At 60.6% G+C, this 11,751-nt stretch overlaps 2 protein-coding genes across 16 annotated transcripts in view; both read right to left on the reverse strand.

Annotated features, from left to right (window-relative positions):
- The window catches only part of EFNA4 (ephrin A4), a 3,608-nt gene extending 3,452 nt beyond the window's left edge, over positions 1-156 (reverse strand). Inside the window, exon 1 of the mRNA XM_023761533.1 lies at positions 3-156. Coding sequence (XP_023617301.1) covers positions 3-95 — 93 coding nt within the window. The 5' untranslated portion in view covers positions 96-156. The remainder of the gene's footprint in view (positions 1-2) is intronic.
- A 1,031-nt stretch (positions 157-1,187) lies between these two features.
- ADAM15 (ADAM metallopeptidase domain 15) lies at positions 1,188-11,490 on the reverse strand. 15 transcript variants are annotated; one of them, XM_006097859.3, is made up of 23 exons: positions 11,330-11,489; positions 10,094-10,200; positions 9,387-9,463; positions 8,891-8,969; positions 8,641-8,717; positions 8,359-8,551; positions 7,555-7,620; positions 7,404-7,472; positions 7,157-7,326; positions 6,933-7,017; positions 6,077-6,225; positions 5,817-5,991; positions 5,455-5,547; positions 5,021-5,325; positions 4,739-4,934; positions 4,403-4,480; positions 3,918-3,990; positions 3,566-3,704; positions 3,101-3,170; positions 2,468-2,539; positions 1,989-2,060; positions 1,609-1,733; positions 1,188-1,510 (listed from the first exon to the last, which is right to left on the reverse strand). In XM_006097859.3, the coding sequence occupies exons 1-23, from the start codon at positions 11,406-11,408 to the stop codon at positions 1,468-1,470; spliced, it is 2,592 nt and encodes an 863-aa protein (XP_006097921.1). In that variant the 5' UTR covers positions 11,409-11,489; the 3' UTR covers positions 1,188-1,467. The 15 variants fall into 15 exon arrangements, 14 of the variants coding, with proteins under 14 accessions (XP_006097921.1, XP_023617313.1, XP_006097920.1 ...); XM_023761545.1 differs by lacking the exon at positions 1,989-2,060 and adding an exon at positions 2,311-2,381; XM_006097858.3 differs by having other exon boundaries at positions 2,468-2,542.
- Between the last annotated feature and the right edge of the window lie 261 nt (positions 11,491-11,751).

Genomic DNA, 11,751 nt, shown 5'->3' on the forward strand with positions numbered 1-11,751 from the left:
AGTAGAAGTCGTGGCGGAGGCCGGAGCCCCCGGGCAGCGGGGATGCCGAGCAGCGCGGCCCAGAGGACAGCCTGCAGCAGGGGCAGCAGCCGCATCGCCCCCCGCGGTCCGGTCTGGTCTGGTTCGGCCCGGCCCACTTCGCTCCGGCCGCCAGAAAGGTACAAAGTGGAGGGGCGGGGGGGATGCGGGCCTCACAGGCCACGCCCCTGCACAACTTTCCACCAATGGGAGCGCGTCTCCGCCTCTGCGCTCAGCGCCAGCTCCGGTTAACCCCCTGCGAGCCCGTTACCAGCGCCAGGTTAGCCGAGCTCCTGCGGAGGCTGGACCGCACGGCGAGGGGGCGGAGGGGCGTCTCCCACCACCCGGGAGGGTTATCGAGGAGGCCGGGTCCTTCGGGTCCGCGTAGTGCCAGGCAGAAGGCGTTATCGGGAGTTTGGAGATTTAAACAGGAGCACACGCCCTTTGCCCAGAAAGTAAAGGGAGGCCTGAGCCAGGACCCGCGAAGCCTGTCCAGCCACCTCACCCCTCGCCCTGTGTTCTTTGCACACGTAGGGAGAGCGCCGGGGGAAGGGGCAGACCGCCTGCCCCCACCAGCTTCCAGTGGGGAGCTCGGTGCCCACCTGGGGGTGGGCGCCCGTCCCTTCCCGCCCCACACCTTCCTTCTGGGCCGGGGGCCCACGCAGCCCCGGTCCCGAAGACGAATTAACGAGGTGGTTGCGGCTTGTACAAAGCACCTTTGTTCCCGAGCCCTCAGGTGGGGGCGGGGGAGGAGGCAGGTGCGTGGCCTTGGGATCGTGGGAGCCGCTGCCGGGCTCCACCCCGGCTCCAGGGCGCTGAGCACACCAGCCAGAGCCACTTTTCCCAGCCACCAGTCCGAGGGTGGAGACGGCAGGTTCCGCCGCTTGGCTGGTTGGTCGGATGGTCGCCCCCAGGCGTCGGGGGCGAGGGCTTGGCGACTGGGGATAGCGAAGGGCGTACGATTCTCTTTGGCAATAGATTGTGCAGAGAGCCGCCCCAGGCTGGGCAGCAACAAGCCGCGGGCACCCGGGGGACGCCAGCTGCTGCAGCCTGGGACTCTCGTCCTCCCCATCCAGTCTTCGTCTGAGGCGACAGCGTCCCCTGGCGGCCAGACGAACCGCAGCGGGGGCGACCCGGCCTTCCCTGAGCAGACAAACTCCGAGGCGAGCTCCTAAAATCTTCCGTTTATTACAACCGAGCAGAGACTGTGCGCACCTCCCCCAGCCAGGCCCAGCGCCCAGATCTGCCTAACCCCCATCTGCAACTGCGTGCGCAGGTCCCCAGGGTGCAGCTCGACAGCTCGTGGGGTGTCTTAAGAGGCCTGCTCCTTGGCATCCAGGCTCTGGCTCCTTCCATCACCGCGGGGTGTGTGGAGGGTACTGCAGGGGACCGGCCCACGCCTCTTTAAGTCCTAAGCTGGGTTGGAGGCAGGTGGAACTTCAGAAGAGGTCAGAGGTAGAGGGAGGACACAGCTGGGGGCGGCGGTGCAGGCCTGGGGTGCCGGAAGCAGAGAAAAAAGGTCAGAGGTCCCCTTTTCCCAGACCACTGGCCCTGCCCACCCCCCCATTTTCAGCGACCCTCCTTGCCCACCTGGAAGGTACCACTAGGGGCGGGATTCCAGCTCCTGGACCAGGCTGGTCACTTGAAGGACACAGGCCCTGGGGGTCTGCAGGGAGTGGCTTCCTCGGGGGTGGGGGCTTGGCAGGCCCCTGAGACTGAGAAAGAGAGAAGGTAGGACACAGGCTTGGGAGGGGCTGTCGTGTTGGCATCCCCACCCCATGTACTGGTGCTGGGGAACACCAGCTGTGGGGGTGGGGGGGAGCACCAGAGGTCATCTCTGTTTCCATCCGTCACCATAAGAGTACCAGTGGGGTATGTGCCTCAGCACAGAGGGGAGATCTCGCCACGGCCACAACCACCACAGCCCGGATGGTGGCAAAGGCTGTGACCTTCTCTCCCCCCACTGTTACCTTCGGGTGCCTCACCACCGGGTCAGCGGGCAGAGGGCGGGTGGGGGGGTTAGGTCGGTCAGCCAGCGCAGCCTGAACAGAGAGAGGGGCAGTGACTGTGAGAGCACATCGAGGGGCAGTGAGCATGCAGAGGTGCTCCCACGGGGTTCAGATCGACATGCACAACAGCCAGAGGGCAGGAGCATCGGGACATGCGCACAGGGCTCGGGGGCATGCCAGCAGATGTCTGGGGAGGAAGGTATGGTCACCGTGCTGTCCCTGGCCCGCTGCAGTCCCGCCACTAACCACCAGATGGTGGTAGAAACCAAGGCAGGAGGCTCACCCTTTGCTGCTTCTGGGGCTCAGAGTGTCTGAAGGCTGAGGGGCACCCGGGTCCCCTAATGAAGAGCACCACTGGCAGGGAACAGGGAGGAGAACTGCAGTTGGGCACCAAGCCTCCCGCCTGCCCTGAGCCAGGGCAGGGCCTGGCCCAGATTTACCTGGAGTTTCTTGGGCACAGGGTCAGGAGGCAGTGGCCTTGAAGGGGGTGCCGGGAAGCCAAGAGCACTAGCCTGCTGAGATGGCAGGAGGAGCAAACAGGCAGAGTGGGGAGGGGAGGGAGCAGAGAGAGAGAGATGTGGGCAGAGAGGGTTAGTGCCCAGGGAGGGGCAGCTAGGACCCCCGGGACAATGGGGGTTTGCATGCTGTTATTCATTTGCATGCAGAGGGGGTGACCAGTGGTAGAGTGGGCACGGAGACCACCTCCACACACATACTTCTATCGTCAGATGCAGAGGGCTCAGGGCAAGGGCATTCACCAGCCCTCTCCACATGGTGGACACTGAAGGCCATCCTGGGTCCCACCCTCCCTTTCCTTCCAGGGACCCAGCTTGGTCTCAAAGCCACCAGCGTGGTTAGCTCAGAGGTCAGCAGACCCTTCTCTAGGCGACTGCCCACCCCGCTCCAGGCTGGGCTTTGTTTCTCAGCCTGCAACCAGGAGGGAGGAAAGGGCTGGCCCTGACTCCTCTGATGGACTCTTGGGCGCTGTGAGTCTTTCTCTGGGCCCACCCCAGGGCCCAAGCTGGATGCCGGGCCAAAATGGGGCCCTCTCTCCTCTGGCATTCAGGACTCACCTTGACACCTGGCATCAGCAGGGCCCTCTGCGGGGGTCCTGGGCGTTCTGGGGGACCAGGCTGAGCTGCCCTAAGCATGGAGAAAGGGCTCAGCCTTAGACCCTGTTCTCCACCCATACGCCACTCTTGAGTGGGGTTAACCCTTTGCAGCCCCTTGAGAGGAACATGTGTGGGGCTTAGGCCCAATGGGTGGGGGGGCGGAAGCTGATGAACCCCAATTCCCCAGCACAGGGCCTCCGGGGGGAGGTGATCCTAGCATCCCAGCTCACCCACGCAGGTCTACCCGTCTACGTGGGAGGTGAAGAGTTCCAGGGAACATGGAGGGAAGGGAGGTGTGTGGGGTGTGGCCCCAGGGGCTTGGGGTCAGAGCCAGGTGGCAGGGGCTGCAGAGGGGGTAGGGGCAGGGCTCCAGGCTGTTGTCCTCAAAAGAGCTGTGGAGGGAGCTGGGAGCAGGGAGGCTGGTACCTGTATTGGCAGCTGGGTCCCTTGAGCTGGCAGAGTCGCTGTCGCAGGCGGGCACGGTACCAGTAGCTGGCACCAAGCAGCACCAAGATCAGCAGCAACAGGAGGCTGAGGAGCAGCCCTGTGGTCAGGGACCTGGAGGCTGTGGGGTGAAGGCAGGTTTGAAGGTGAGCAGAGCTGAGAACTCCACACCCAGGAAGGGGCAGGGGGCAGGGAGTAAAGTCAGGTGCTGAGAAAGTGAGGGGGTCAGGGGTCACAGAGAGTCGGGGAGCCAGCAGTGAAGGGGTGCGGAAAAGAGAGGGGTAAAGGATGAGCCACTCTGCCCTCCGGCTGCCCCTGCCCCAGGCCTTGCTACCTCGGATCCGGGCACGGCAGTCAGGGGGTGCCCAGCCCTCCTCACAGTGGCAGAGCCTGTTGCTGTCGCAGACCTAGGAGGAACAGGTTGAACAATGAGGGGCTCTGCACTCTGGGGCCCTGTGTCCCTGTCCGCAGCTTTTCAAGATCCCAGATATCCACAATGGCAGGTGAGCTGGGGGTGAAGGGGGGCAGAGAGCCAGCACGCTGGGAGTCTTCATGCTGGAGGACATTAGATCCACTACCACTGTGATGCCTTCTAGATGCTGGACACCAAGTCAGAAGCTCTCAGACTCCTCTCTTGTCCCTCAGGAAGTGGGTACTATTACTCTGCCCATTGGACAGGACACTGAGCTCAGCGAGGTGAGTAACCTGCCCCTGGTCATGCAGCTAGGCAGTGGTAGAGCAAGGATTAGAACCAGGGATGTCTGTTGCCAAAGGCCTGGAGGCTCCCTGCTCCCCTTTCTCATTCCCACGCCAGCTCACCCCGTGCCCATTGCACTTGCTTCGGCATTCCTGTGCTCCCAGGAGAGCCAGAGGCTGGCATCGACGGTCAATGCACACCTGCCCAGTGGGGAAGAAGAGCAAGGATCACATTCTTGCAGAACTTACCAGCACTGGAAGCCAACATGGCTAAGGCCGCACCCTGCTTTTTCAGATGGGAAGACCAAGGCTCAGAGGATGACAGGACTTGGCTCAATCACAAGAATGTGAACTCCCCTCAGATCTGTGCCTTTTACACGGGTGGACGGTGAGGCCTGGGCTGCTCGCCATGGTCCAGATATCCCTCCCCACTTAGTGTGGCTCACCCAGGCTGCTCACCAGGCCAGGGCCACAGGCTGTGCCAGGTAGAGTCAGGAGGGGCTGGGCCACGTCGTTGCCCAGGTCCAGGTGTACCCAGCTGCAATTCAGGTGGGTCCCGTTGGCTTCTAGTATCTCCCAGTGCAGATCCCGGGCTGAGCCCAGCAGAGGCTGGGCCATGCCCCCCTGGCACTGGAGCTGCCCGCAAATGGCATCTCTGGAGTGAGGAAGGAGGACGGGGTGTGGGAGTGGGGCCACGGCTCCCACAAACCTAGGGGAGGAGCCATTGATTTCCTCACTTACCTAGGGTCACAGGACAGGTAGCTGCCAGTAGGACTGCGCCCACAGCTCCCAAAGGCATCCCCCCGAGTATTGGCAGTGAGGAGGCAAGGGGGTGCGGCGGGCTGAGCCCCAGGCCCCCAGAGAGCCTGGCACTGTTGGGCATAGGAAGCACAACGCCCTCGCATGCACACAGCCTGTCCACCATCGCACGGCTCGCCATCCCCCAGACTGATATCAGGAGGGCACTGGGAGCTGTCTCCTGGGCAGAATTCGGGCAAGTCACAGTCACCTCTCTTCGGGCGGCACTGCCAGCCAGCCGGGCGCAGCTGTGGAGGGTGAGTGAGCATCAGTGTGGGTGCCGGGCAAATCCAGCCAGGCCCTGGAGGTCAGAATGACTCTCTCCACCCCGGCCCCTGGCAAATGAGCTCTAGAAGACGAGTCCAGTCTGTGCCCACCTGGCAGTTGTGACAACAGGGCCCGTCGGATGCACACTGTGCCCCTGGCCTCAGCTGGCAGGTGAAGTAATCACAGCAGGGATCGGTGCAGTCCTGTGGGCCAGGGCACAGAGGGGCTGGGCGTCAGAGCAGGCTGGGCTGAGCTACCTCCAGTTCCTCCCAGAGCCTGAACCCAAAGGACGCCCACAGCCAGTGAAAGCTACAGCCCAACAATTCACATGCTGTCCCTGCAGACAGGGAGGTGGGAGAGGGGTGAGAGAGCCCTTCAGAACCAGAGAGGGGCTCAGGAGGCTTGGAGGGAGCCCCTGAGCCAGGGCAAGGGCACAAAGTGAGTGGGACAAGGCTTTGGGTGAGGGGCTCACATCTGGGAAGTCACAGTTGTACTGCTTGCTCAGCTCCACAATCTTATTTCCACGGACAGTAGCCATGGAGCGCAGGCGGGGCAGTTGTTCAAAGAGGCAGCTGCCCATCCCATCCAGGAGGGCTTTCTCCAGGGCCTGGCGGCTGCAGTTGCTGAAGTTCAGGCCGGGCAGGAAGCTGGGAAGGGCGGCAAGGAAGGTGGGGGCTGTAGACCAGTCCCTGACCCCCGCCCAGCCCCTCTTTACATCCTGCAGTTACTCACTCTGTGGAGGCCTCCATGATGCAGCTCTTGGCTGGGGCTGGGCCTGGACAGGGGCAGCTGTTCCCAGGTGGGTCATGGTCCAGGCCCAGGCTGTGGCCCAACTCATGGGCTATCGAGGAGGCAACTCCCAGGATGCTTATGGAGTGGTCCTATGGGGAAGGGGTATCCCAGGTCCACCACCAGCCTAAATGTCCTGTTCTCTCCTCAGCTGACCTCTTGGGCACTCAGCAGGCACTGCCTCTCTCCTTAGTTGCTTCTAAAGTAGGAGGAGAGCCAGGCCAGCGTGGCTCAGTGGTTGAGCACTGACCTATGAACCAGGAGGTCACGGTTCAATTCCCAGTCAGGGCATATGCTCGGGTTGCTGGCTCAGTCCCCAGTGCGGGGTGTGCAGGAGGCAGCCAATCAATGATTCTCTCTCACCATTGATGTTTCTATCTCTCCCACTCCCTTCCTCTCTGAAATCAATACAAATATGTTATGAATGAATGAATGAATAAGTAAGTAAGTAAATAAATAAATAAATAAAGTAGTCGGAGAGCCCAGGCCTGGGGGGTGGGAAACCTGGGTTCTAGCTCAGCTCTGTTCTCCTTCCCTCACTGTGTGGTCCTGGGAGATCACCTCTGTTCTGTGGGCCTCAGCTACCCCCCAAAATGGGAAAACCTCCTAGGTGAAGACTGTACACTGATGAGCTGGCCATCAGTGAGGGTGCCCTGACTGCAGAAGCCACACGATGCACCCCTGCTCTCTATACCTATCACTTGGCGTTGGGTAACTTTGTAGGTGGTTTCCAGTGAATAAATGGTACCACCAAGAGGGACTTAACTGGGAACGGGCAAGAGACCTGGGGACAGCTCACCATGTTCACACCTCCCGAGTAGTCAGGAGAACAGATGGAGTTCTGAATGGCCATGCCCACCATGGGCCCAGAGAATGAAGTAGCTCTGTGGAATTGAGAAGCCAAAGGTCAAGGCCAAACACCAGGGGAGGCCAGAGCTTCAGGGCCTCAGGTAGGGAGCTGGGCTGTACAACTGGCCAGGTCAGGGCAGAGCTGGCCCCACGGACTGAGCCTGGGGATCTTACGTCACCAGCTGGGCACTGTCGTGGGGCAAACGAGGCAGTAAGTTGGTCCGGCGCCAGTGGAGGAAGTTGTCTAGCGTGACACCTGGGTCTTGGCTTATCTCTATCAGGTCTTGATGCGTCCAAGCCTCCAGGCCCACTAGCGCCACTCGTACATTCAGGGGCCGGAAGAACTGAAAAAGAGCCGGGGCTCAGGAGAGGGGTTCTCACGGTTAGGGGGCCGCAAGGATGCCATCAGCCTGACACTCACCGTGTCCAGGAGGTGGACCGCTTCCAGTGTGCGGTTCAGCAGGTACTGGAAGTCTGGGTACCTCTGGACCTGTGGGTTAAGAGAGGTTCCCGTGAAAGGTGGCAGGGCAGGTGGGGGTCAGGGCAGGACAAGCAGGGGCCAGCAAGCTCACCTCCGAATGATCAGCTACAATCATTAGCTCAATAATCTTGGTCTCTGTCACCACATCCCGCCTCCACTGTGGACAAGAAGGAGCCTCAGGCACACGGGCCGCTCACTGCCAGCAGCTGCAGGGCTGACCACGCTGTGTCCACTCCCACCCGGAGGACAGTGAAGAGCCCCTCTTACAGAGGAACCACTGAGAGCCTGAGAGGCTAGGGACTTGCCCAAGGTAGGCCAGGAAGTAGGTTAGGAAGCTGGGAGCAGAGCCCTGCTTTTCTGGCTCCAAATTCAATGTTTTTTTTCCAAATTAAAATAATAATAATAATAATAATAATAATAATAGCCAACACCATTAAATACCACATGTCAGGCACAGTTCTAAGCACTGTACCTACATATCGAGTCACTTAATTTTCATAGCAACCTTGTAAGATCCGTAGTTTTATTATCTCCATTTTACAAATTAGGAAACTCAGTTTTTATTGCTTTATTATTGGTAACTATGTATTTTCTATATCCAAGTGAGCTCTCTACATATGGGATCATAAGACATGAGGAGCTGGAGTCTAGTACATACATCTAAATCCTTGATATACCACTTATTAGTTGAATGGCCTTGGGCAAGTCATTTAATCTCTCACTAAAACATAGCTATCAATAGCACCCACCTCCCAGGGTTGCCGGGAAGAGTAAAGGAGATAATGTTCATGAAGTGCCTGGCACGTGGAAATTGCTCCATTAGCAGGAGCTGTTGTTACTGTGGACAAATTGCTCTGAGGGTCCCGGGGCCAGCCCTCCTGCCATTCCTCCTTACCCGGCGGATATGACGCTGTCCCAGGGGGCGCTCTGGTGGAGCCTGAGTGGACACCGGTTCACGCCAGCTCAGGGTGCAAGTGTGGCCCGGCACCGGGAGATCCTGGATCGGGGAGACGATGGGAGGACCCTGAAGGTCCCCAGGCCTCAGCTCCAGGGTATAGCTTTTCTCTGGGGACAGGATCACCAAGCCCCTAGGGAAAGAGGCAGGAAGTCAGAACTTTTCAGCTCCATGCCTCATGCCCTGCCATCTCCCCACCTTTGTGGACTCTACCCACTGTACCTGAGCCCCGAGCAGGTGCAGACGGAGGCCCAGGAGTCTGCATGGCCCTGCACTCCGCCCTGGTAGCAGCAGTTCTCCTACAGCACAGAACAGAGTGCCCGTTTGCCGGGTAGGCCAGGGTTTCAGCCCAGGAGAATGCCTGTTGGTTAAGATGTAGCATCTTCCCACATCCTCCAGGGATGGCCCCCTCCAGCTGCCCCCTCCCTCCTTTCCTCAGGCCAGAAACAGGGCACAAGAGGGCCCAACTCACCAGAGTGTGTCCCTCACTGACTACCCTGGTGCCATCAGGTTGGTACCACACCAGGGTTGGGTGGCCTGGCACTAGCTCCCTGTGAAGACAAAGGAGAGCAGTATCAGCTCTCTCCCAGGGTGCTGCAGGGCCAGCCTGCGGCCTGAAGGTGACAGAGGGTTAACGGGGTGCCAGGCATTGCCCCATCCTTCCTGCTTCCCCCCTGAGGCAGCAGAGCGTAGTGGTTGGGCCACAAATTCTGCCAGGCTTTCCGGCTTCCAACCTGGATTTCACCACACACTAGCTGTGTGAGCCTGGGCAAGTTATGTAACCTCTCTGTGCCTTGGCTTCTTTATGTACAAAACGAGGGCAGTAATAACACATTACTTGTATCTACTTGTAGGGTGGTTATGAGGATTATATGAATTCAAGCACTTAGTACCTAACACACAGTAAATGCCATAGAAGTTGTTAGCCATGTTGTTGTTATTATTATTAGTAGTACCCCGGCCTTTACCTATTCTGTAGCAGCTCCAGGATATGACTCTCACCATCCAATTCCAATTTGATCCGTAAAGTCTCAGGCAGGCTGGTCTGTGGGCACCAGAGAGCAGGTCACCGCCCTGGCCCTGCCCCAAATTCCTATTCTCCCTGACCAGAAAGTGCCAGGCCCTTAGGAGAGCACCGATGATTACATCACTGATTGGGGGGGCTGTCCCAAGGGAGGGGTCAGGAAGGCCTGTCTGGCCTGGGGCATTGTTCTGGGGGGTTGTGCTGGGAGGTCAAAGAAGGTATCTTGAGCCGCCCCCTTCTCGGCTTCCTGCCCAGAGAGGAAGCATCGTGGAGGACTCAGTGCAGGCCCCAGCCCTTCCTCTGACTCAGCTTTAGAATTGGGGGTAAGGGGAGGGCATTGGGTGAGGTCCTGACTCTCTCTCCAAATCCCTCCATGGAGAAAACCAACAAATGAGACCAATAAATCAAGTTTGACCTCAGGATTTCCCAGTGGCCATGGATGGGCTGGGTGGGGCTGAGGCAGATGGGTGGAGAAGGGGGAGGGAGCTAAATGAAGCCGGGTGCTGGGGTGTGAGGGGAGAGGCAGCCGGACCTGGGGTGGCCGAGCCACAGTGAGGTCCATTCACCTGCTCTTCAGCCAAGCTTCATCTTGCGACACCTGACTGGGGGGTGACAGGGTGGTACTTTGTTTGAGGGTACGGAGAGGCTCACCTGAAGCACCTCTGCTAGGCTGAGTGTGAGGTTGTCCTGAAGGATCTGGGGTTCCCAGGGCCCACTCGGGGTCTTCTCTGGAATTGCCTGCTCCTCCTTGGTGCCACCTGCAGGTCCCCAGAGTACCCCAAGAGCATGCTGAGAGACTCGGCACCAGCTGGTGCCCTCGGACCCCCTGGTTCCCAAATACTCCAAGGCCCCTTCTCTGCCTCAAGGGCTCCTGAACTGCGTGCTGGGACTTAAAGGAGAATACTGGGGGTGGGGGCTTCCTCCAACAGTGTGCCTTCATCCACCAACATCCCCAAATCCCCAAAGAAATTGAGCAGCCCAGCCTGTGGCTCCGCCCTCTCGCCCTCAGGCCAATCCCAGGTTCTCATAGGGGCCTTCTCCCCTCCCACTCCCACCCAATCTCCATTCCCCCCCCCAAGCAACGCCCCCTACGAGGTCTGAGGGAAGCCTGGTGGCTGGGTGCCCACTCACCCTCCCCTTTTCTCACGTCGGAGATGCTGGGAACGCCCATCTCTGGGTTAGCAGTGCAAACACCACCATGCCCTCCCCAAACACCCCTCATGCCCAGTTAGGCACACCCGCTCCCCACAGCCTCTGCTTCCTCCCTGGGTCCCCCCCCTCACACAATGGCCCTCTCTCCTCCGGACACTCCACCCTCGCCTGCCCGCTCGGCCCCCGGCCCAAGACCGCAGCAGGAAGTGAAAGTTCCAAGGAGGAGCTGGTGTCCCAGCCTCTTTCCTGGCCAATTCTCCCCTCTTTTGGCGTCTCCCGGGCCCCCGCCAGCTCAGCCAGATTTCTGGTGGCATCAGCACCAGAGTGCGAGGTGCCTGGCCGTTCAGGCCTAGAAGGTGGCGGCAAGAATCCTCTTCGCCAACCCTACGAGCGTGTCCACTGGGCACCCTGGCCCGGGTGAAACGGCCGGCCAGGCCCCAAAGGAGCGAGGCCTCAGTCCTGGGGCGCAGTGACCCACTCCCGGAGGGCGGGGCGCCGCGCCAGGCCCCGGGAGCTGGAACCAGCGCCCGAGTGTCCGCGGGGACCGTGCCGAGGGTGACCCTCCTTTCCTCTCCTCTCCATCGCCCAGTCGCCGGCCCTCGCCCAGGACCGCAGACCAGGGCCGGCCGCGCTCTGGTTGGGGGCTCCCAGGGTCTCCTTCTGACCCCGATGCCTCCCGACTTCCCCTCGCCCCTTTCCAGTCCTGCCCTGGCCCACTCCCGGCCCCGCACTCACTTGTCCCTGGAAGCGACGGGAAGGGCAGGGGGCTGCCCGCACCCAGGAGCCCCAGGGCCCAGAGCAGCGCCAGCCGCATGACAGCGGCGCCCGGGGCCGGCGAGGGCGGCAGGTGCCGGGCCGCGCGCCGAGTCCAGCGGCGGCCGGGTCTGCTTCGCGCACTGCGCCGGGCGGGGCCGCGCCAGGCTCGGCCCCTCCCCTTCTAAAAGGGCCCGGGGGCCGGGGCCCGCCCTCTCTTTCCAATGGTTGCCGGGCCAAGGCCCTGCCCTTCCCTCGTGGGGGGGGATCCGGGCTTTACCCATCAATGGGGGAATGGAGCAGGGGCCCGTCCTCACCTAATGGTTCTAAGCCCCATAGGAAATACGCTCTCCCCCACATATGAATACAAAGAAAAAGTGTCCTGGTATGGCAGGAGTGTGTAA

This window comes from Myotis lucifugus, unplaced genomic scaffold (genome assembly GCF_000147115.1).
Source record: "Myotis lucifugus unplaced genomic scaffold, Myoluc2.0 scaffold_211, whole genome shotgun sequence".
NCBI classification, from domain to species: Eukaryota; Metazoa; Chordata; class Mammalia; order Chiroptera; family Vespertilionidae; genus Myotis; species Myotis lucifugus.